Source organism: Symphodus melops, assembly GCF_947650265.1.
Source record: "Symphodus melops genome assembly, chromosome: 6".
In the NCBI taxonomy this organism is placed as follows: Eukaryota; Metazoa; Chordata; class Actinopteri; order Labriformes; family Labridae; genus Symphodus; species Symphodus melops.
Window position 1 is genome coordinate 16837851 of NC_136696.1, and position 23976 is coordinate 16861826.

At 40.2% G+C, this 23976-nt stretch overlaps 4 protein-coding genes across 6 annotated transcripts in view; 3 read left to right on the top strand and 1 right to left on the bottom strand.

Moving 5' to 3' along the window:
* The first annotated feature begins 144 nt into the window (after window positions 1–144).
* On the top strand, window positions 145–5956 carry wash1 (WAS protein family homolog 1). Of its 2 annotated transcripts, none has more exons than XM_079346057.1 (11): window positions 145–318; window positions 811–951; window positions 1803–1914; window positions 2052–2198; window positions 3564–3700; window positions 3794–3929; window positions 4195–4390; window positions 4488–4664; window positions 4775–4933; window positions 5343–5414; window positions 5526–5956. In XM_079346057.1, exons 1-11 carry the CDS (start codon window positions 311–313, stop codon window positions 5666–5668), a joined length of 1428 nt encoding a protein of 475 aa, XP_079202183.1. In that variant the 5' UTR covers window positions 145–310; the 3' UTR covers window positions 5669–5956. The 2 variants fall into 2 exon arrangements, with proteins under 2 accessions (XP_079202183.1, XP_079202184.1); XM_079346058.1 differs by having other exon boundaries at window positions 160–318; window positions 5346–5414.
* Window positions 5957–6350: 394 nt separating this feature from the next.
* ddx11 (DEAD/H (Asp-Glu-Ala-Asp/His) box helicase 11) lies at window positions 6351–15234 on the bottom strand. The gene is made up of 28 exons (XM_079346061.1): window positions 15116–15234; window positions 14576–14721; window positions 14274–14489; window positions 14087–14173; window positions 13843–13979; window positions 13675–13732; window positions 13456–13563; window positions 12406–12493; window positions 11984–12186; window positions 11682–11756; window positions 11408–11485; window positions 11272–11318; window positions 11095–11174; window positions 10856–10897; window positions 10692–10759; window positions 10554–10592; window positions 10309–10447; window positions 9511–9645; window positions 9302–9414; window positions 9157–9229; window positions 8530–8633; window positions 8275–8424; window positions 7436–7504; window positions 7235–7335; window positions 7060–7144; window positions 6856–6931; window positions 6589–6743; window positions 6351–6506 (listed from the first exon to the last, which is right to left on the bottom strand). Exons 2-28 carry the CDS (start codon window positions 14702–14704, stop codon window positions 6474–6476), a joined length of 2688 nt encoding a protein of 895 aa, XP_079202187.1. The 5' UTR covers window positions 14705–14721; window positions 15116–15234; the 3' UTR covers window positions 6351–6473.
* A 211-nt stretch (window positions 15235–15445) lies between these two features.
* Window positions 15446–20824, top strand: fkbp4 (FKBP prolyl isomerase 4). 2 transcript variants are annotated; one of them, XM_079346060.1, is made up of 11 exons: window positions 15446–15932; window positions 16449–16593; window positions 16672–16814; window positions 16958–17078; window positions 17368–17524; window positions 17853–17943; window positions 18031–18114; window positions 18220–18405; window positions 18720–18863; window positions 19443–19545; window positions 19651–20824. In XM_079346060.1, exons 1-11 carry the CDS (start codon window positions 15834–15836, stop codon window positions 19677–19679), a joined length of 1302 nt encoding a protein of 433 aa, XP_079202186.1. In that variant the 5' UTR covers window positions 15446–15833; the 3' UTR covers window positions 19680–20824. The 2 variants fall into 2 exon arrangements, with proteins under 2 accessions (XP_079202186.1, XP_079202185.1); XM_079346059.1 differs by having other exon boundaries at window positions 15449–15932; window positions 19443–19538.
* A 1080-nt stretch (window positions 20825–21904) lies between these two features.
* Window positions 21905–23976, top strand: part of b4galnt3b (beta-1,4-N-acetyl-galactosaminyl transferase 3b) — a 17093-nt gene continuing 15021 nt past the window's right edge. Inside the window, exon 1 of the mRNA XM_079346077.1 lies at window positions 21905–23065. Coding sequence (XP_079202203.1) covers window positions 22930–23065 — 136 coding nt within the window. The 5' untranslated portion in view covers window positions 21905–22929. The remainder of the gene's footprint in view (window positions 23066–23976) is intronic.

Sequence of the window (23976 nt, forward strand, 5' to 3'; positions counted from 1 at the left end):
AAATATTGAGTGGCAGAATCCGGTAAAATGCATCTAATGTAGAATAAGGACCAATAAACTATATTTAATGACAAATGTCAGCCTTGTTTGATAAAAACATGTTTATATCTTTGTTATCGATTTCTATATTCAGGATGTCCGAGGAAACCTGAAGGCAACACATGATCCTGGTTTTGTCACGTGCAACGCGGATGCGGAAGTACTGAATCGTTTCTCCGTTGTTTTGCTAATCCATAGCCTGGATGCTAGCAGCCTACTGCAGAGCTCCGTATTTTATTTATTCATAAGTGTTACCAAATAAACATCACCCATGGTCAGGTAAGTAGATTTCAAAGAAAACGTTGTGTCACATTTTATGCTGTCATCACACCGGTCATGTCTTGTGTGAAGGCAGTTGGTTTGTTTACGTTGTGTAGTTTATTTGTTAAAAAATATCTCTGCTATAAAAAAACAAAACAAAATCAAGTCATCAAGGTTAGCTGTCAGCTGCTGATACAGCTATAGATTAAAACTTAAAGACACTCTTCGTGCGTTTTAAAAGAGCATGTCATGTATTGTCATGTGAGGGTCAGGTGACTGGGGGCTTGTAATATGGTATGATATCATACTGCCTAAATATGTGCGGTTTTCTGGTGTTAGATTTGTATAAATGAGCACAATCCATCAGAGACAGAACAACTGTTTTCATTGTAGAGATGTCGTCTTAGTGCCAAATAATACAATGTGAATCTCATTTTAAGATTGAGAAAAAGTAGCACAATAATTTGTTTATGTCCCTTAACTTGAGTGTGTGTTGTTTATCTTTTTCAGAATGACCCAGAAGCACTGCCTGGAGGGCCAGGTGTACTCAGTGCCACTCATCCAGCCAGACCTGAGGAGAGAGGAGGCGGTCCATCAGATAGCGGATGCATTACTGTACTTGGAGAACATCTCGACTGATATTTTCAAAAGGCAAGCCTGTACTTACTTAACACAAAAAAACTCAACACAGATTAAGTAGAAGTTAAAACTTGAAGGTACAGTAAAACTAAGGCTTTACAGTAAATACCAATAGCATAGGCATGCCATGGCGCTTTTATTGTAGTGAAAAACAGTCCTACAGGACATGTTTTAAATGATGATCATTACAATGTAATATATAACATGCTAAGATCATGCTCTACTTGGCGTGCATCAGTAGTGTTAAAATAATTTGCTGAGCTTAATATATTAAAGAGGTCTGAGGTACTCGGACACATTTGAAACGGACACTCATCCTGTTTCGAGTTGCAGGGATCAAGATAATTTAAGACACATGGAACTTTGTTACAACTTCATCTGTCAAATGTTTTTTCCAATTAAATAATTTTATTGAAATTTTCACAGTTAATGAGGACAATACATTTCAATGTGATAGGAAGACAATAAAAAAAGAGATACGGCCAGTTACTCATGACTTCATTCACAGATTGCCACTCAACAAAAGAAAAAGTACCAACAGAACAGCAAATGAAGTGGTTGGTGACAAAACAACACCTGTTACAAGTATCTCTGGACATGGCATGTTATATATGGTAAAACTATTTCATGTGAAAAAAAGTTCACACTTCTGCAAAAAAAAAGGTCTGATCCCCTAAAGGTGTGACATTTTTGAACAAATTGTTGAATCACTTTTGGAAGACGATGTGTTTGTAATTAGAGAAATTATGTCAAAGGATCAACAAGAAGCTGTGTAATGGTTGCGATTCAGCACACTGAAAAAAAAAAAAGTTAATGTTATCTATGTATGTGTGTGATGGTGTATATGTTCATGTTCTTTCCAGGGTGTCTGACAGTGTAGAAAAGAACCGCCGCCAGCTGCAGAGCGTCACTGACCGGATTAAACTAGCACAGGCTCGTGTTGACAAGATCAAAGGAAGCAAGAAGGCCACTAAGGTAACGCAGCACCTTCACCTTGGAGACAAGCTTTACTGATTGCAGCCATAATTTACAATAGAGACTTGGTAAGATGACCAGATGCATTTCAAAAAAACCTTTCAGCCAGTTATGTCAGCTTTTCTCTGTGTGTGCAGGTTTTCTCCAGTGCCAAATACCCGGCTCCTGACCGACTTCAGGATTATTCATCCATCTTTACTGAAGCTACAGACCCCTCCTCACAAACCCGCCCCCGATTAAAGATCCAGAATAAACTTAGACCATTTGATGAGAAGGCCTTACAGGTCAGTGTTAGATTTTCTTTTCTTTCTTTTTTTTTTTGTAAAGCAATGGTTTCACAAAGTGCCTCTTTATACAGCTGACCCTACTGAAAAGTTTTGGGGGAAACTGGGATAAAAAGAGACATGATTTATTTCCATCCGCATAGCTTTTGTGTTCCGCTGAGAATTATGACCAAGCTCAACTCATATTTACGTAGTCTGTTGAGGTAAACTTTCATGCCCCCCCATTATTCATGCAGGTGTTAAGAGCTGAACCACCATACACCTTAAAAAGTCTCTTTCAAACACTTTGGTATAGAATTAGAATATACTCTACAATCTGCTTTTTATATTAATGAGAAGCCCAATCTTTGATGTCTTTGATCATTCAGTGTCATGGCTGCCTCCACAGCCTGAAGCCTTACATTCCCTCTGCTGTATGTACAAAGTGTTATATCTGATCCTGACAGCTGAGTAATGACGTAGCCTCAGTAACGTGGCCTGACAGTCATCAGCAGGCGAAAGAAAACTCAACGTATCCCAATGACCTGAAAGTGCTTAAACTTCACATTTGAAAGAGACAATTAAGGTTATCGAAGCAAGTTTCTCGTTGTGTCCCGTCAGAAATACTTCTTATCCTATTTGAACTGGGATGACCTTAGCACAAGGAAGAACCCTTAAGATGCAGACCTTAAGCTTCAGCTAAACATAGATGGCAGTTCTGAACGTTTTTTACCTTTACCAAAAATCCCACAGAATTTACGCCACGGCTTTGACAGCCAGGTAGACTCGGTTTTTCACAGCGATTATCGGGTAGCCAAATTCTTCTGATTAGATCATGTCTAATTAATTATATATATATATTTACAGTATAGTACTCTTAGCTTAAAACGGTAAAAACATTATATCATCATATATTATTTAGTCTTGTACATATTAGCCTTTAATTACATATTTATATTTTTAGCTAATTGTAATTATTCATTTACTTTGTAAAAAGAGAGCACAGTCTACCAAAGTTAAATTCCTTGTGTGTTAAACACCTGGACAATAAAGCTTTCCCCCCCTTCTTTGGTTGATTAATCAGGCTGCTTATTTTACACACTGAAAGATATGACAGATGTAGAGCAAAACGGTCCAGTTGCGTGCGTGCATATATTGTAGAAGAGGAAAATAAAGAAAACTGCAGGCAATTTCTCCGATGCTAAAAATGTATAATTCAATATCTCTCCGGAAGCAGGTCCCCTGACCATATCATTTGTCACTGCGGTGTTGTGCGCAGCCGCATCTGTGTTCAGAAGCTCTTTTGTGACATTTGTGGATTGATTCATTTAAGATTTAGTTGACATCTCACGGCTCTCACTCTGTGTCTACATGTCTTCTTTTCAGGAGAAGTTGATGTATTTCCCAGTTTGTGTGAGCAGTAAGAAGAAGTCTGAGGATGAGACAGAGGAAGGGCTGGGCAGTCTGCCACGCAACATCTCATCCGTCAGCTCCCTGCTGCTCTTTAATACTACAGAGAACCTGTGAGTCGACACAAACATGCACAGACGCTCGCTGTAGACACTGATTAGATTTCAATCTGTTCTTTACATCTTTTGATGTGTGCGTGTCTTTAGATATAAGAAGTATGTCCTCCTTGATCCTCTGGCTGGAGCGGTGACAAAAACACACACTACACTAGAAACAGAGAAAGAAGAGAAGCCCTTTGATGCACCGTTGTCCATAACAAAGAGAGAGCAACTAGAGAGACAGGTATCACAATCATCCTTCTGAGACATTGTTTATTTGTAAGCTGAAACAGGGGAAAGTAACAAGAGTTTTCAACCTCCTCTTGTGTACTTGAGTCTTTTTTCCCCCAGATATCTTTATTGTTGATAATTGTTGTTAAACCCTTAATGATTTTACTTTCATTGAACAAGAACTGTTCTATTAGTTAAGTAAAGAATACATGAACTGTTTCACTCTCTCACTGGACAATTGTTTGATACCTTTCAATGTTGATCATCTTTTCTCCCAGACGGCAGAGTCTTACTTCTATGTGCCAGACTTGGGCCAGGTTCCTGAGATAGATGTGCCATCTTACCTGCCTGACCTGCCAGGCATTGCAGACGACCTGTCCTACAGTGCAGACCTTGGGCCTGGCTTCGCCCCGTCAGGAACCGCACAAAACATCCCTGAGCTTCCCTCCTTCTCCGAGGAGAGCATCGCAGCTGGTACATCCCTTGAACACTCTGCACTATCAGTCTTCTTCAGGGTGATGTTTATGTTTGAAAGCAAACGCTGATTACTTTTTAATCCATTCGTTTTCAGGACCTCAACTCCAACCGTGTGTCCCGCCTCCTCCTCCACCGCCTCCTCCTCCACCTCCACCCCCCGAGCCTGGCCTTACTCTCCCCGTTCCAGCTGGAGCTCCGCCTCCTCCTCCCCCTCCCCCGCCTCCTCCTCCTGTGGACATCACCACTGATGCCTCACGAGCGCCAGGTTCAGGTTTGTCAAGTGCATGAAAATGCAGAAATCTCTACCAGCCACACACTACAACCAGGCTCAGCTAATGCACACCATGGATTAATGGTAAACTCTTCCTCCTCTGAATGCAGGCCCTGTGTCTGGTGCACCCAGCGAGGTGGTTCAACCGTCAGACGGCAGAGCCAGTCTCCTAGAGTCCATTCGTAATGCCGGAGGCATTGGCAAGGCCAAGTTACGCAACATTAAAGAGCGCAAGATGGAGAAGAAGAAACAGAAGGAGCAAGAACAAGGTGTCATATGGTTTTAATGTGGATCTTCTCATGTTTTATTAAATGCAGCAGAAAGTCATGCAAGTAAGGGAAAGCACTGCAGCTAGCATTCACACAGGATGAGAATGCTTCACACTGCACGTCGGGATGTGGGCGATTATGTAGATCATCACAGTCCTGTGCTCTGTGACCTTTGTTTAATAAATGCCAACTTTATTAAGGGTTGACTTGGTAACACTAAACATCAGACAGCACGTCTTTCCCTTCATTTTTGGTTTGCTGGCCCAGTCCTGACCCAAGGTTTTATTTTTAGAAAACCTCCTATTTCAAGTAACAAAACATTTTTCAGTAATGATGTGCTCCACTTTAAGTGCACTGGGGAAAGAAAACCCAAGCCTTATTATTGAGTAATTGCATGTCTGTCTTTCAGCAGTGGGAGCAGCATCTAGTGGCGGAGACTTTATGTCCGATCTGTTCAACAAACTTGCAATGCGAAGGAAAGGTGAGGATATCTTTTTTTTTTTTATGGGGGGGGGGGGGGGGGGGGGGGTGGGTAAGTTGATGTTTGAAGCTAAAGCTGCGTATAACAAATAATGTGTCGTCACCTCTTCAGGAATTTCTGGGAAGGGTCCAGCAGGTGGGGAGACAGGGGACGCCCCTGTTGGTACAGGCGGCGCATTTGCCAGGATGTCTGATGTGATCCCACCACTTCCTGCCCCCCAGTCTGCCTCAGATGATGCCGACTGGGAAGCTTGAAATGAAGGACAATGAAAGCATTCAACAGTCATGGTTAACGTCATGTAAAAAAGACTTTTTCTTTTTTCCCCCTCGAAATCATCAGATTTCAAAATCATCAAATCTCATCAAAAATGGCCCCAGATGTAAAATAAGAGAAAATGAAACTCAATTGAATTACAATTTATTGGTGATATACATTGTAAAACATATTTTCATAACGCTAATAAACAGATATTATTGGAAATTTAACTGAAATTAACTTACTAACATGTCTCGATTTAATAAAAGACCTTAAGGATAAACTAGTTTCATTGATGCCTGAGTGTGATATCTTTGAAGCAATGCTTCTGCACTTCATTCCAAATTTCTTAGGTAAAAAAAATCCAGGCTACCTTTTCACTCCCAGCTGGATTGCCAGATAAACATCAGTCTGATAAATACTGATATTTTTAGCTTTGTGGATTTAAATAATATCAAATACTGATTATTTTTAATTTTCTATTTACACTTCTTTAACAGAGGTGTAAGCAGAAGACTAGAGCACACAAGGTTTGAAAGCTGAAAAAAAAAAAAAAACAAGACTCTGAAACTGCCTCTCTTGTGCTCCAGTCAGGAGCACTCTGAGCTTTTCTGGCCTCAAAGTATATTAAAAAAAAAGTGAACCTAAAGCAGCACAAAAGGGCCATAACAGGCCATGAAATAGCCTTTTGCCATTCATATTTTTTATTAGAACACATTCAATATCAAAGGTTGCTGAACGTGCAGATTGAATGCTTGTTGTGCTGGTTTTCTCCCAACGTTCTACTCAGTAGTTATGTCGAAACTACACTTGCTTCTGCTTCTTCTCCAGGAAGAACTAAAAACAGAAACATAAATGGAAAACCTTTGAATAACAGTTTGTCAGGATGCAGTGCTTTTGATTGAAGTGTACTCCTCACCTTCCTTAGGGCAGCGAAAGCAGAGCCAAACGTGGTGTGTGTGCTGGCGCGATCTTTGATCCATGTGGGAAGTTTAGCAAGTGTAGCTGGTCGAGAATAACGTTTATCACACAGCACCATGGAGGAATAATCGCCACGGTGACGGATCGCTCTTCCTTTTGGTACAAATCAAATACATATAAATGCTGATTATGCCACAAAACCTTTAAAAGAACACCCTTTTCTTGTGCTTTTAAAACCATATTTGTTGGAATATTTTATCAGTACCTATGGATTGATTGACAGCCTTCATACAGAGATTTTCTATTAGCGCCTGTCCAGGGCTCCTCCCTCCACTGTGAGACTAAATAAAGAAAAAGACCAAAGTGATTAAACTGAAAAGGACCTGCATCTCATTGCTTCTTCTACCTGTGTCAGTTAAGTCAGGTGAGGAGGTCATCATGCTGATTTTCTGACAGTAAAGAGATTCACCAGGTGTTTGTCCAGATAAGTCATCTTCTCCTGCAGCTCTGGAGATTTGATGTTGGGATACGGCATTCCCACCATCACCACACACCTGTCAGGAATGTCAACAGAAAACGTCATATTTTGCACTTGAAGCTATATAAAGCGGCTCACTGTCGATGTGTTTGTGAATTATTCACACCTTCCGAGATCATCAGAGAAATTGATGCCCTCGCTCATCTTTCCTCCGACCACAGAGAACAACAACGCTCCGGTGAGCCCGCTGCTGTCCAGAGCACACCTCTAACAAAAGAATAACAGACATAACATGTAAAGACTGTGTGAGCTGAGGCCATCACGTTGAGCTCTGTGATGAAGGCTGATGTTTTAGCAGCAGTCGTACCTGAATACAGCGGGAGAACTCGCCGAGCACCTGTTCAACCTGGTTTGCTTTCTTTGGCTCTTGGAAGATCTGAGAAAGTAGTTTTGATAACATGAAGGGACTTTTCTGCAAACACTTAGCCAACCTTGAGTTAATGTTTTCCAATAAAGATGTTTTAATGAAGGTAGGACATGTTTATAGAGAACAATTCCCACGCAAAGTAATTCAAAGTGATTTATTTAAGTGATTTAGTTAAAACAAAAATTGTATCACATTAAAGGTCACATATTATTCTCCTTTCCAACCAGTTTAAATAATTCTCAGAGCTCCATTCTTGATCTTGTATTTTATCATGCCTATTAAACCCCTCTATTTCAACCCTGCTCAGAAAAGGTTGTTTCTGTGTCTGTAGCTTTAAATGTGAATTAGCTGTGTCTGACCACGCCCCTCTGCAAGAGCTTAGATGCTTGCACTTTTTTGCCCAATTGTTTACGGTGAAAAGGCAGACTCAGAGGACAGAACAAACACCTAGCTGTGGGAGCGTCAACCACCTGGGGGAGGGGCTACTGCCCTTTGTGATGTCATAAAGGGAAAATCTCCAAACTGCATTTTTTGCTTGCTCCTTTTTTTCAGAAAATGAGTGCTCAAGCAGGCTGAGGATGGACTTTTCTCCTAACTGAGGGGGCTTATAGACACTAGAGACACATGTTAGTGTATTTTGCATTATATGTGACCTTTAAGAAAATGACCATTCAAATATGAAACAATTAAAATATAAGATTAAAAAGAAAATGACATTTAGTAAACAAGAACTTAAAGAACTAAGCTAACGAAGAAAAGAAAAAAAGCAAGTTATGCACCTTTTTTTTGTTAGCCAGACGAGAGAGTGCTCCACTGGCCTCCCAGTGAGAAATGATCCGTCTCGAGTACTCGTAAGACGGGAAGAAGCACACTACTCCGCCTGGGACCACATTACAGATGTTAGAGAGAATACGCCCTGTCTCATCCATCTGTCAGCAAACAGGCACAAATTGTCAACAGCTGTTGTGTGAAAAGTGCAGCAGTATTTAGAAATACTACAGGCAGTACTTAGTTAAATAGCATGTGTTTGTTACCATGCGGGGAGAGTCCCTGTTTTGAAAGGTAAAGTCCAGCTCCTGACCAGATGGACCACTGCACAAGACAAGGGGAAGAATATTCTCGGGAGGGATAACATGACCTACACACCAAAAAAGAAGACAATTATATGACTTTAAAAATACAATTCTTAACAATATTTGTACATATCACACATTAAAACAAATAAACCAGATTGGTTATATATCTGTCAGCAAGATAAATGCAATGCACAACTGAACAAATTTCTTATGCGTGAATTAGTGAGCAAGATCATTTGAGTTTATTTTGTCCCCACACATACGGTATTTAGTATCTAATAAAATATGAACATGTCTCCAATTTTGTGTGACACTGCCACAAGTGCGCACATGCAGCATATGGATATGCCTATAAAAACATTTTTATCATCACGTCCATCCACCATCTCTGACATTTAAACCTGCTTTGAGTTCATGACGTGATTCTTACATGTCGTCAATCTGAGTGAATAATCCAAAGGTAAAACAAGCGAGCATTATGCTACATATCAAGCAGATTGTTTAATCAAAACATGACTAAGAACTGAACTCTAAAAAAAAGAGAAATGTACAAAGTAATGCGGTGTCGTAAAGTAGGCCACTCACCACAGGAAAACTCAGTGATGCGTTCTTCTCCCACTCCTACAGAAAACAGCAGCTCTTGTTTGAAATCTGAAACCTAAAGCGCAACTTTGAGAATAAACAATCTTCACAGCAAAGTTGATTTCATTTCTATAAAAAATGGTCTTACTGGCTGCATGGTTCCTCCTGCGATGATGACTGCTCTGCACTCTTTTAGCACCTGGGCAAAGTGGACTGCTGGATTCAACAGTAGGAACTTGACACTGCTGTCTGATAAAGTACCTGTATAAAAATAAGTTAAGTAAGTTTTAATTCTCTCCTTTATTATGTAAATTGCTATCCTTTGCAATTTACATGTTGAAAACAAAGGTTTGGTACCTCGTCTTTGCACCATCACTCTGCCATCTGTGTTGCTGTTTGTGAGAGCCATAAAGAAGCCCTCCACCTGCATCATGGGAGATGCAGACAACACTATCTCGGCCTCTGCTGACCCCTGCTGGTCTCCCGAAGGAACTGCACATAGGAGGGACGCACAGGATGAACAACCAGAACGCTACACTTATAAATCAGGGCTGCACAATAAATCAGTGTAGTCGTTATCACAATACGAGCATTCACAATAAACAAGTCGCAAAAGTCTAAAATAAAAACAATAAGTCAGAGGAAAATATTTCTCACTTAGCATGTGTACATTTAACTTGTTAGTTGGAGATATGGGTATAATACCCATGATGCAGGCAGATGAAGCTCAAGCTACCATCAGTTTAATTGGTGCACATTTTCTTGGGAGGGGGAGGTTGGGATGACACCGCATGTTGTAAACAGGCATTGTTTAAAGCATTGCAGCAGGTAGATACAGAGTTATAAGCTAATACTGTATGCACACTTTCATATCAGTACATTTACAGCACTTCATTTTGTTACTGAAATATTGAATAATGTAAGCACATACTGTGCATTGTTCATATTTATGCACGGTTATAATTTGCTCAGTGTGCCACATTGCTTAGTGGTTGTAAAGTTAAAACTTCTTCTCTGAGGAAAAGGGAATTTCAGCACATCTCAAACTCAGTTTAACTAATGCTGATTTGTTTTTTCTTGCATTAATTTGTGGGGTGTGAATATCCTTCCCTATACCTAGTTTTTAACACATGGGGGACATAAATATCCTCCGACCTGGTGAAGCGCTCTGGTTGCTCTGTAGAGTCTGAAGGTAGCGATGTAATCCCTCTGTGCGTCGGTTCTCCTTGTTGGAGCTGCTCTGAGTGTGCAAACTCACTCCTGATCCTGCATACTTCTCAACAAAGCTAACAAGCTGCAGAGAGATGACAGGCGTGGATTATTTTACAGAAGATCTCGCTCACAACAATACTGAGAGGCCTCATCGAATAGTTACACATGAAGCATATGAAAACGTTTACTTTTCTGCTGATCAGGCTCTTCTCAAAGTATCTCTGTAACTGAAGAGAGAACGATAAAAGGAACATTAAAGAAAGGACAGTTTGCAACTTAAGAAAGGTGTCTAAAAGGCAAGGTCGTAATTTAAAACAAAGAAATACCTTGAACAAGTTGATGTTGTCGATTTGAGCCTTGAAGAGGAAGTTGTTTATGGTTAGCATTTCAGTTCCTGAAAGATAAAGACACAGCTGGTTGAGGATTTCAGCTTGGATGCATGATGTCTGTTAGAATGTGTGCTGTTGATGTGGGTACATTACTTACTGACCTGTTTGTGTGGCCTGGGTGAGAGGATTTAGGCCAACCTTACCTGCCAGGATAAAATTTACATCAGCACGAGAGATGAAGTATGTGAGACTGTGACAATATGTGCAATCTGCTCACAGAGAACTTACGTTTCACGTTGTATAATTACAAAAATCATATTGATAGTCTGATGTCAGTTGATCTCAGAGTGACCTCTCAGACAACCTTGAGTCATGAAATACTCATTAGACACACACTCACCTCCCAGCACACGGACGAGTCCCTCAATCACAAACAGAATCTGTTTGATGTACATCAAGTTCTTTGCCTTCAGTCTGCTCCTGAAGTTGTAGAGACATGAACATAAAGTCATGAAGCTAACGACGGTTTTTGTAATGTGTAAGTGCATCGTGTCAGTCTTAGTGTGTTTGTACTCACTTATAGCGGTCTGCATATTGCGAGAGCTGAGAGTGGGCACGGCAGAGCTGTAGAGGACTCACATTTTAGCACATCACACAGACATGCATAATGCAAAAGCTACAGTTTGTAGTTGATGTATATGCAAGGATTTCACCTGTGCTCCAGTGAGCTCTGCAGTGTGGATACAAGACAGTGTGTCACTGAGGTTATGAGCTTCATCTATGATCACCACCTGTTCAAAGAGAAGTCCAACACAGTTCTGCCTGAGTAAAATGGAACAACATTTCTAATTTGGACTGCCTATATAAAGTAAGTGCGGCAGAATGAACAGATATTAAAACAGCTCCAAACAACCTGCTATCATGCTAGCTGTGCGTTTACAAAAGGCGACACGCAAAAAGTGAACGAAAAACAAAAACTATTCACACCTGGCCCTTCAGCTGGACCCCTGCTGCTTTTCTTGTAGCTTCATGGAGGATCATCTGATAGGGCAACACCACCAGCTATACAGACGACAGAAACAAAGACATTACAGATTAACGCCTAAATGAAAAACTGACTAAAAAGTCAAAGTCAATGAACACAACATTCTATAATCTGATTGTTTATTGCTCCACATGGAATAATATATATATATATATATATATATATATATATATATAGTATAGTGCAGTACAGCATGAAAACATTGCTCTAACATGACGAGACTCGGGGGTGGATGAAGTGTTACCTGTGCCGGGGGGATGGCCAGACGCGTGGAGTAGTACGGACATGAGTGTGTTTCTCTGCCTAGTTTCAGCAGCTGCTCGACGTCATGGACTGAACCCAGGATGCCATCCCTCATCTGCTGCATCGCTGAAGCTTTGTTAAAGGGACACACACTCTTCGCTGCGCCTCGCTTGCGCTTCACACCGTCCTCATGATGCTGCTTCTCTACACAATAGAAGTAGTAAAGGAAGAAGAACTTGTGATGTGTATCTTTATGCTGTGTTTATACTGTGTAATGTTAATAGATGTCCTCTTGACCAGGTCACGCTTGGAAAAAACAACTTTTTCCAGGTTTAAAAGGTTTAAAGAGTTGAATTGATAAACGTTTTATGTTTTAGTTTTAGGTCAGACTTTCGGGGGAGGTGGAGCGTGATGGACTCTCACCATGTTTGTTTTTTTGCATCTCCATGCAGCGGTCATTAATACGCTGGATGCTTCCCAGGCGACGCACCTCCTCGTTGATACAGAGATTCTGGACAGAAGAGAGTTTGAGATTTACTGAGCAAACACCCTCAGAAATGTGCTGAGCCCTCGTGTTCCACTGTTTCAATGCAAGAGGTCTTATTAGGAATGTAGATGTTATACGTCATCTTAAACACTCTTTACTACAACACTTTGAATACAAACCTCTAATCATGTCATTTTTTTTAAACATGGCCTAAGACAACAGATTTTGAGCTTAAAGCTCAACCTACTATCCTGCAGTTGGTAGACATCACCCTGCTGAATAGTCTGACTGATGTTAACTGTGATCTCAGTCAATCATTGAGACTTTCAGTTAATAGCACAGCAGACATTTTCTTCAGAATGTCCAGGGCCAAAGTGAATGTTTTAAGTGTCTATTCAACAGTACAAAAGCCAAAAATAACATTTCTAATCACAGAGGACAAGAAAAATGTCCTCATGAAAGAGGTTAAAACCGGCTTTTCTCTGGCCCTGTGGCTCTTGACAAACTAAGTTAATCACCTAAGAAGTTTCTGATTGATTTCCTGAAGCTCAACAACTTAATTATTGAAACAATCCTCTGTACACACAGCTGTTCTTCAACATGGAGCGCTTTCACACAGAACATTTTGTCCTCCTGGATTATTCAACAACTGAAAAACGTAGGCAGCTGAAAACTTGAGAAACTCCCAGTATGTCCTTAAACCAAAGCTATGACTTATCAAAGTTATCAGTAAATGACAGAAAAATATAATAACTGAACATAATTAAGAACATAAAAGACAACAATTTAATAAACAGAGGGAATATCCCCGCCAAGTGCATCACATGTTATCTAAAAAAACATGCCCGATAAAATTCATAAGCTGATGTAAGTAAGAGCTACAGTCTGTCTAAATCTAAATCATGTTTATAAATATTCTTTATTAATGAGATACACACTCAAATCTAACCCTTTCTGTTTGTAAGAGTGTGCTTGTGTGTACAAACCTGGCGTGAGCCCAGCGTGACCACACTGATGTCTTTGCTGAAGGGGCTTTTTTGGACCTCATGGACAAACTGGGCCAGCTGGGAGTGAGTGCGGCTGCAGTAGTAAATCTAAAATCATGCAGACATAGACTTAGGCTTATTTCAGGGGTAATGCTTGACAAGGATTGTTGTTTTGATGGAATATTCTCAGAGTTCTGATCTCAAATGTCTTTCACACACCTTTGCAACATGTTCTTCCACCAGTTCATCGTCGGAGTCATCCTCAGCAGCACTTAATCTGAGCATAAGACAAAAAAAGCAACCTGCCGGTTATTGTGTGTGTATTTTAATGTTTCCATTTGGCATTACATTTGATATGATCTTTAACATATTTTCTGTCCTCCTCACCCGGTCTTCATCTTTGATTCGTCGTCACTCTCATACTCTGCAACGATTAGCTCCTCATCCTCTCGATCTCTCTGTGTCTCTGTTTGCTCTTCTTTGCTGAGCTTTAGCAGTTTCTCTGCCTCATCATCTTCGCAGCTCTACACACAAACACACCGAAATCCACATATATTAAGTTTGGTTACAGGTGTACTTACATTGATTGTAATTTGTGGGTGAATTTTTGTCACCTTGTGAGCCTACTTACTTTTCTTTTCATAGCATACTTAAGCTGACTGTTGTTTCTGATCATTTCTAATCGTTCCTCCCTTTTCTTTCTTTTCAGTTCTTCCTCCTGACACACAAATAAAAACCCCCCAAGATGATTAAAATTAAAATAAAAAACTCCCTGGGATCCATGCCAAAGTTACACGTAAACTAGATGACATTTCAACCTTCAGTTTTGACACCAGATCTCGTTCTGCCTTTTTCTGAACGAAATCAGTGATCCAGTCCGGCTCTGTTGAGGAGCTGGTAGTGGAGGACTCGGCAGTAGGAGAGACAAGAGCTGTTTCTCCTTCCTGCAGCAGAGCAGCCGCCTCCTTTTTCCTCTTCTCCTCATAGTCAGTAAGCCAGCTCAGTGCTCCACATATCAGACTGAGAGACTTGCCCTGGGTTAAAAGAAATACAGTATATGTTTATCACACAGAACTATCAAATGCGTTTAAAAATAGGGTTATCCAGTGTTCATACACACCGTTCCAGTTGGACTTTCAAAGATGCCAACTTTCCCCTGGTCCAGTGCAGAGTATAAGGCTTGCATAAACTGTTGCTGGATGTTATAGGGCTGGTATGGAAATGGGAATTGGTCCCTGCCATTCTCCATGCTGCTTGCGAACCTCCCTGTGAGACAATATTACGGTTACATGGATAAGAAATTTCCAGATGTGGTAAGAAAAAAAAAAAGTGTTTAGACTGGCTTGTATTATCTACGAGCCTAAACTCCTGATAGTGATGTTGCGTCTTAACACGAAGTATACGCAGCTCAGGCGACACAATTAATAAGAGTTAAACACAAGAGCTGTCCTGTTTAACTATGTTAAATAAATCACACGTGACTGTTGTTTTTTAATGTGGTCACTGTCACTTAGTGTCTGTGTTAAATACAACTTTCCGCTCGCTGTGTCGCATATATTGTTAGGTATAACCAGACAAATTACATGTATAAGCACAAGGCATATCGGTAACAACTGCTGACTAATGTTTTACACAAAGCTTTGTTATATACTGTACGTACCCCGCAGATATCCAAAAAGAGTTATTATTTTTATTTTTATCTGCTCAACTCCCGGATACTGAACAACCGCGCCAACAGATGTAACTGGACACAGAATCTGACCAATCAGAAGCGAGACAAAACAAGAGAGCCTGTGTTATCAAACTATATCGCCTGCTTGGGCGGTGTCATTTATATATGTTCTATTTTTATAATTTAACACGTTAAGATAAGATTATAACAATATGTATAATGCTGTTATGGCACCTACTACGTACAACAAGTGCATTTTCCGGGTCACATGATTTTTTTGTATTTGCTCGTAGTTTGAGGCCCGCCTTTTCTGGAGGTACGGTAAAGGATAAGTAATGCACCCGACGCGGGTTCAGCCCCCTGGTTCCTCCTAGGACGTCTCTGGAAAGTTCTACACCCTTCTTAAAGCGCTTGTCAAATGAGAGTCTGCTAGACAACGTGGACCTGAATCAAGCTTACAGAGGGCACACATACAGCTTTAACACAAGTACGAAGTCTCCACGCAGCTAGCTATCAGTTTTAGCGTGTATTGTTTAAACAGGTAGTTGGTTAGCAGTCAGCTAAAAACAACGTTAGTTAGCTAGCTGCTGGTTGTTGAATGCACCAACGTGTTCAGAGAAGTAGTTAGCAAGCTTCATCCACCAGGACTATCACTATTAGGACTATTAGCCCGTGAGCTGCAGAGCAGGAGGGTGGACTCCGTTTCATGGCAATGACTGCAGAGGAGCAGACAGGTGAAGGACAACACACCGTCCCGATGGAGGGAGAGGACATCACACCGAAGAAAGACGGAGGTGTTTTTAAGGTGAATGATTGTGTTTTAGTGCTGTATGTTATCCCAGCTAACAGGAGTTTACTCATTCATTGCGGCTAACGCTAGCTGTTACTAGCTTGGCTGTTTGGTTCGCTGTCAATAAACAGTGTGGTCATAACACCTTCACGCCTTTTCTCCTGCTTCCTGTCCTTCCCTGTTTGTTTTGTTTTTGTTTTTTGACAGGGTGTCACTGACATGCACAATGATCTAATTATAAGGGCCACTCATCGAGAAGGTTCTGTATGACAGACTTAGGAAGTTAAATCAAATGCTCCTTACGCCGACGAGAGCATTTTTATGAAAGTAAATGTGTAGATTAATGTGAATGAGACGTCGCAGGTTTATTTTCAATAAAGCTCATCTTTTTAGGTGCAGAGTATTAGTGTGCAGGACTTAAACATGTGGTGCTGACTTTACTTTGAAGAGGAGAATTGTGTCAATGTTTGATAAACTCTTGACAGATTAATTATAAAAGTTATTTTCTTCTGTTGTTTTTTTTTCTTCCAGCTGGTGAAAAGGGAAGGTACAGGCACAGAACTGCCTATGACCGGGGACAAAGTGTTTGTTCATTATGTGGGAACACTTGTGGATGGTACTCATTTTGACTCAAGCAGAGACAGAGGAGAGAAGTTTTCCTTCGAGTTGGGCAAAGGTTGGTTTCATATCTAGCAGAGGTATTCTTACCATGGTTGTACTTCCAGTGTTTGTAATCTGTTTTATACCTGTTTAGGTCAAGTGATAAAGGCATGGGACATCGGTGTAGCCACCATGAAAGTCGGGGAGTTGTGCCAGCTCATATGTAAGCCAGAGTATGCTTATGGATCTGCAGGGAGCCCACCCAAGATACCCCCCAGTGCCACCCTTGTTTTTGAGGTAACATTATTGAATTCAATCCAAAATATGTTTTTCAGTATTATACTGTGGGCTGAGGATTGATGTATTAATCTTTGTGTGTGTGTGTGTGTGTGTGTGTGTGTGTGTAAAATTATTTTATTGTATTTTCTGCACAATTGCAGGTTGAACTATTTGAATTTCGGGGTGAGGACATTACTGATGATGAGGATGGAGGAATTATCCGTCGCATTATTGCTAAAGGGCAAGGATATTCAAAGCCTAATGAAGGAGCTGCTGTTGAAGGTAAATCATCCTGACGAAACCTTTTTGTTTTGTTTTTTGCTTTTAGTAAACTAATCAACCTTGTTAAGGGCTGCATTTGTAAAATAATTAACAAGGTAAGTTGTAGGATTTATTTTACAACGTAAGTGAATTTGGCTGGGACGTTTTTAACAAAGCAACAGATTTTTATTGACGGTTTGCATCACTTGTCTACTGCTGCAATTTTTGCTGCGTCTGTCGATCAACTGTGGTAAAGTTAACACTTTTTTTGTGTTTTTTTTTTACATTTTCTTCTATTATTTTGTTTCAGTTACCGTGGAGGGTTCCTGCGAGGGCCGTGTGTTCGATCAGAGAGAATTAAAGTTTGAGATTGGTGATGGAGAGAGTCTGGGCTTGCCAGTTGGTGTGGAGAAAGCGATCATGGCTATGGAGCAGGAGGAGGAGGCGCTCTTCATCATGAAGCCAAAGTACGATAAGTACTGTGTGGCTGTAGAAGGCAGTGTTGTTCTTTTAGATCATTAGATCAATGACACTATTATAATATGCTAATAGTTGTTCATAACGATTTCACCACTTTAATTATACCTTGCAGTTACATTTTAAATATGAAGAGCCCATAGCCTATATGGTCTACGCCCTATAGTACACTTTATTATTTTAATGGCCCACAAGAGCTTTAAGTTGACATAGATTTAAAGAAATTCAATTCTTTAACGTACAGTGAAAAATCAGTAGCAGGTAATACCACCTTCATACACTAAGATCAACGTGCCTAATTAAACGTGTCCTTTGTAGGTATGGCTTTGGGAACACAGGAAATGCCAAGTATAACATTCCTGGCGGAGCAGCACTACAATACAAAATCAAGCTGACGGCCTTTGAAAAGGTAAGTTTGTTTCAAACTGGTTTCGATGTCACTTGTGTCCAGTAATATTTCTCTTGTAAGAAATTCCTGTCTGCTTTCTCTCTGTAGGCTAAGGAGTCGTGGGAGATGAACACAGTAGAGAAACTGGAGCAGAGCGTTATTGTCAAAGAGAAGGGAACACAGTATTTCAAGGTATGCACAGCGAGAATTTTCAAAGCACTCGGCGACAAAGGCAATTTGTAAGACAAGTACAGTTGAATACTTTGTTTTTTAACACGCTCATTTCATATGCCTCAGGAGGGGAAATATAAGCATGCATCAGTGCAGTACAAAAGGATCGTGTCATGGCTGGAACATGAAGCTGGCTTGTCAGAGGAGGATGAGAAGAAAGCAAAGGCACTGCGGCTGGCTGCACATCTCAACTTGGCCATGTGCTTCCTCAAACTTCAAGAGCCAAACCAAGCCCTGGAAAGCTGTGACAAGGTGTCCAATAATCTTCAGTTTGTCTTTTAATATTAACCTCAAATCAGTCTGTATTTAGCAGGTTAGAGACGTCTAGTGTTAAGATTAACAAGTGCTCAAACTTTGATGTTAAAGGGAGAATACGCAGACAGCGGGAGTCACATATATAGAGAGAGACTTATGACAGCGTTGCTTTCAAAGGATAGATTTCTGCTGTATTTATGTGTCAAATAGTCAGCCTTTGAATATATTTTGTACTAATGACTGTTAAAGGCATAACTATACATTTTGTTGAAGGCTGTGTTCAGTTCATTATGCTGTGTTTATGTCTTAAGGCTCTGGACTTGGATCCATCTAATGAGAAGGCTTTGTTCCGGAGGGGAGAGGCACTGTTTGGTATGAAGGAGTTCGACAGAGCAAGAGATGACTTTCAACAAGTTGTTCAGCTGTATCCTGCCAACAAGGCTGCCAAGAGCCAGGTATAAGACCACTTTTTTTCTTTTCTTTTTTTAAGGAAAAATTTAGCTGGTGTATTGTTTTGTCTTTTTTTTTTTTTTTTTAAACAATTTTTGTATTAGTTCAGAGAGAAAACTAAATGTTTCCTTTTTTATGAGAAGAGAATTGCTTTCATTGAGCTCCTGATATATTAATTGTGCTTTGATACAAATTAAAACGGGCAGATTTTGAGTGTGAGGCTTTTCTGTCCAACTAAGCGAAGCTCTTGCATTTATTTGCTGCAGGTAGGGACAACCACTTCTTTTGAAGAGGAACTTTATTTATCACTTCTATCTCAGCTCACATCAGATTGTTGTTTAGATGAGAACATATCGTCTTAGTGCTCTAGAGTCTGAGAACTTTCATGATATTTTTTTTAATACTGTCTTTTGCTGTTTTTAACTATATATTTTATGATTTGATGTATAAAGTGTCTTTGAGCATTTGTAAAAGCGCTTACAAATAAAATGTATTATTATATGAATCATTCTATCGATGTTTCTGTTTTGTATCCAAATAAAGTTGTAATATCGTTCTCTCTCTCTCTCTCTTCCTCACACCAGGTTGTTTTTTGTCAAAAGCGTATCAAGGAGCAGCATGAGAAGGACAAACGCATCTATGCAAATATGTTTGAAAAATTTGCAGAGAGGGATTCTAAGGTGAAAGGTTGTGATATCTTCAACATCCACAAGAGGGTGGAAGAAACATGTTTTTGATTGTCAAAGAGGCTAATGGTGTTTTTTTTTTGTTTTTTTTTCCTCTCATGAACAGAAAGAAGCCGAGAGGGTGACGCCTGCTAATAAGGAGGACAGGGATGAAGAGATGGAGGTTGAGAATGGAGAAAAAGAAGTTGCAAGTGAAACAAAGATTTAGATGAAGATGTGACTGCTAGGGTTCATCTGTACTTAAGACTTTTGTAACTTCAGCCATTTGTGGGGGGAAAAAAATGTGTGTGTTTGTATGTGAAGAGTGTGTGAGTATGAGCATGTTAACACGAGCACAGACTTTGGGCGTGTCTTCTCTGGGTTTCTTTTTGTCCAAGCTATTTGCTGTGGCTACTCGCCGGATGGGTGGGACTTTCCCGGCTGATGGCACTGTGGGTCTTGATTTAAAAAAAAAAAAAAAATTTTAAAAAGTGTAACACCACCATCACCCCTTTCACAACCCACAGCTTTGAACTGTGCATGTGTTTTCACAGCATTTTGGAAGGGAAAAAAAAATGCATCCAAGTGTTAAGTGCGAAATGTCAAATCCCCCACCCGTAAAGGGCTAGACCATTCACATTGCACTACCCTCTGTCCTATAACCCTCCTCACACTTTTATGCTCTCCATCCAACCCTCCTCTCATGGGCCTACTGATCAATTTCTGGAGGTGTGATGGTTGTGTGCATTGATATGTGTCTTGAGTGTTGGAGTGCCCGTTTCCCAAAGTACGTATGTAGCAGCACTGTGGACAGGTGAAGAAATGAGACTTTAGCCTTTAATAGCTAGTCAGACTTGAAGCTTCTCTAAAGCAGAAGCTCCCTTTTAGCCCCCAGAGTTCAACAGGACTGTTCACCATCGCTTTGGAAATATTGATTTTGTATTTTTTTTTTTTTTTTAGTATTGTGCTTGTGATTTCTGTACTGTTCTTTAAGTAATGGATTCAACCAATTACATAACTGGAATATGTGTTTTAAAGCAGCTACAAATGATGTTAATTAGATTATACACTTAAGTAATGAAAGTTAAATATTAGTCTTAATTTACTGTCAAAATGACTTGTATGGAAATATGCTGTTCTGGCTCAACAGTTTCAGGCTGTTAAAGACGGTACACCATAGGAAGATGGGAGCCCAGTTTTAAGTCAGGGGAAAGTTTTGTTGAGTTTATCTATTCTGTTGGACAGGTTACTGTTTGTTCTGCCCTGATAGAAAGATACAATAAACAATAGCTACAACTTGACTGTGTAATAGTCCTGTCTTATTTGTGCCCCCACAGTGTACAGTAACCATGAAGGACTTGTTTTTTCCCTTGTACTGATTTCTGCCTTTTAAATCAAATATGGTGAGGATAAACAACATTTGTCAAATACTACTGAAGACACATTTGAATGAGTTGTTGTGATTTGGGGTTTCTTTAAAGCTTAATCTGTTGACTTTACAATTTAAATCATGTTTAAGAGAAGAATAGTACGGTCTTTTTTTAAATCTTACATCAACTATAATTTGGTCTCATTCTGATATTTGGACAATGTAAGCAATTTTAATCAAACTGTGAGGAGTTGTATTGTGCATCATCTTAAATTTTATTGAACAGTTGATGAGAAAACAAAAGATCAAAGAAGCTTAGTCGTGTGTCGATTAGCTTTTTCACAGGAGGAGGACTTAAAATATTTTCTACTGTCCAGTTTGCAGTAGTCAGGAGGTCAAAGTCTTCTTTCTCTTGGGACGAACAGGATCTGATCTGATCCTCAAGCTCTCTCACAAGGACAGTGGTGTCAGTTTACGGACGTGAAATCGCTGCGAGGCCACAGGTGGATACTGATTCAAAGAAAAGGTGCATCAACATTGTTTGTTCCATGTATTTGATTTATTATTAACTATAATTAAATCTTTGTTTCCTTGGTAAACTAAGGCACCATTAACTCTTCAAATGGTTTTTAAATAGAAGGGAAAGGATCTTAAAAGGTGCCACCTGGGAGTGTCTGTTTTCTTCAGAGCAGGAACCATGTTCCCTTTGTTCTTTGTTGGTTTGCTTAACAGTTGTACAAATTAGAGAGGGAGCTCGCAGTGGACATTACATCCATAGCAGGTGACCCATTTACCGGTAGTCATTTTTAGAAGACAGACAGACTTTATTTGGCATGGACGTCATACATTGGACGAACCATATGCAGTGTTTAAGTGTTTTAGCCTAATTCTCAACGCCTTTCTACAGAAAGCTATTGGAAGGAAAAGGTTAAAGAAAGGAAGATAAGCTATGCAACAGAGAGAAACAATTAAAGGAAAATATAGACGATATTAAAATGTGCAATATTACATTGTTAAAAGCAAAACAATATAGGCTGTTCATTCAATATGCAGTATAGCAGTCAGAGCTCTTCATGTGAACACAGTTTTTGATTTTAGCCAGTGTTTATATGTCCTCTGTTAAAAGCATTACTTTTGCTCTCTAGTTTTAAACTAGTGTGCAGAGAGGTGCTTAAAGGACTTTTACGGAGGTTTCCAACAATTGTATAGGCTACAAGACACTTAAACGTGCGAACGTTTCCCTTTATTTGTGAGTGTCAAAATAAAAAATACTCTTCAGCACACTGAAGTGTAACTTACAGATATCACCGGAGAGGTTACTAGTACCTGATACAGGTGAACAACAGCAGAGCTGCTCAGGTTCACGCCTCTCCTTTAAAAAAAATCCGCTGTCAAATAACTCACAACGAAGAGTATATCCGGTGCAGGGCTTCAAAATAAAATAAATAGTGACACACATAGCCTATTGATTTCTGGACTGGACGTGCCATATTTTTAAAATGTGTTTTATATGGTAAATATGAAGTAAATATGAGCGATACCAGCAGGACTATGCCATTTTTAATTTCGACTCTATAAGACAGTACTTTTACTTTGCAGGCAGGTAGTCAGTTCCGTTGTTTGTCTCGCTTTCAGCGTGTCTCTTTGAAGTTGAGTGTAGTAGTAAACCTGTTGTGAGATGTCATGATTCAGTTAGTTGGTTGTGTTGTTTGTGCGACGTGCATGGAGCTTCTGTGGTTTGGAGTGAAGTTCAGCAGTCAGCGTTAAAAAAAAAAGAGCAATAGGAAACCGTTTAGGGAGTTTCATAGGATCGAGCGTGCTCAGTGAAGCGGAGCAGCCACCCCGGGTCATGGTGCGAGTTTTCTCGGGATGAGATCCAGTCGGGGCCGTGCGCACTGGGGATATCCAGGGTGCCGGTAGCGCTCACTGACTGGGAGCAGTGGTGGGTGGCACCAGTGGAGAAGAAACACGGTTGGGTCGGTGCCTCCTGATGACAAAGCGGGTGACCCGACCGATGAATTTGGCCCCACAGTCAAGATGGTCGCGCCGTATTTCCCTTTAAAGAAACTGCGGCGAAACATCAGATATCTTCTGTTCGGGGCGATTCTGCTGGTCGGAGTTGTTGCCGTCTACCATGAGATGGTTGCTGCAAAAACATGGAGCAGTGACACCGGTAAGTTTGCAGTCGTGACTCAACAAGTGTTTGACATGGGATTTTTTTTTTTAACGTTTGAAATGATGCATTATTCTGACATTGCACAACTACTGTAAACTGACCGAATAAAGTGACCATGAATAGTGAGCTGGTAAAAAAAAAAAAAAACTGCACAAGAGATGAACTTATGTTAAGTTTATGTTACATTTTAGACAATTAGGCCTATGTTCACTATTCAAATGTTTATTTAAACGTATATTATTTAAATATTTAATGTTAAGCTTGCTTGGTGCTGTTGAACAGAACTATAATAGTTTTTCTTCTAGTTTTAGTTAAAATTGGAATATGACAAATCTTAAGAACACCCACGCCACACAATGTGCAACTATTACGCCTAAACAATAGAGCTTAATCATTATCTGTTCTTTACAGAATCGGCAACATGTCATAATGCTGTATGGGTAACTCAAAAAATGTCAGTGGTGTTGATACATTTTTTATACTTGACGAAATTTCATTCAAGATGACACTCGTGCATACGTGCGCGCGCGCGCGCTTGTGTGTTTAGAGTGAGGAGAAGGATTTAGAGGGGGGAAGGGGGAGGTCAGATTGCAGGTTCACACTCAGAAGGAAGTCTCGTCTCACACTGAGAAACCAAACTTCCTGCCCTTTACCTTATTTACACCTCACTCTACCATCTGTCGTGTTGCACTCACATCCGAGTTTAACATCAGGGTGTCACCACACTGGTGGGAATGGAGATGAAAACGATGAGAAAGTAAGGTATGCGTCTCACCACAAGACAGAAACAACAAAACATGACAAACACACACTCACTTTGAACAGGGCCTAACATGTAAACGCATGCCTTAGACCTACAGTAAAATGCCCTGCCTATCAACACATTCCTGGGCTGCAGCCCCCTTGTC

Excerpts from the sequence above, each read along its gene's own strand:
- wash1 (XM_079346057.1), top strand. Across the intron at positions 4,391-4,487 it reads CGAGGAGAGCATCGCAGCTG|GACCTCAACTCCAACCGTGT; the intron begins GTACATCCCTTG and ends ATTCGTTTTCAG. Across the intron at positions 5,415-5,525 it reads ACTTGCAATGCGAAGGAAAG|GAATTTCTGGGAAGGGTCCA; the intron begins GTGAGGATATCT and ends TCACCTCTTCAG.
- ddx11 (XM_079346061.1), bottom strand. The coding sequence starts at position 14,704 with ATGGAGAATGGCAGGGACCAATTCCCATTTCCATACCAGCCCTATAAC. Across the intron at positions 11,175-11,271 it reads CAATATGCAGACCGCTATAA|GAGCAGACTGAAGGCAAAGA; the intron begins GTGAGTACAAAC and ends CTACAACTTCAG. Across the intron at positions 7,505-8,274 it reads GTCTGGCTAACAAAAAAAAG|ATCTTCCAAGAGCCAAAGAA; the intron begins GTGCATAACTTG and ends CTACTTTCTCAG.
- fkbp4 (XM_079346059.1), top strand. The coding sequence starts at position 15,834 with ATGGCAATGACTGCAGAGGAGCAGACAGGTGAAGGACAACACACCGTC. Across the intron at positions 16,815-16,957 it reads GTGCCACCCTTGTTTTTGAG|GTTGAACTATTTGAATTTCG; the intron begins GTAACATTATTG and ends GCACAATTGCAG. Across the intron at positions 19,539-19,650 it reads TTGCAGAGAGGGATTCTAAG|AAAGAAGCCGAGAGGGTGAC; the intron begins GTGAAAGGTTGT and ends TCTCATGAACAG.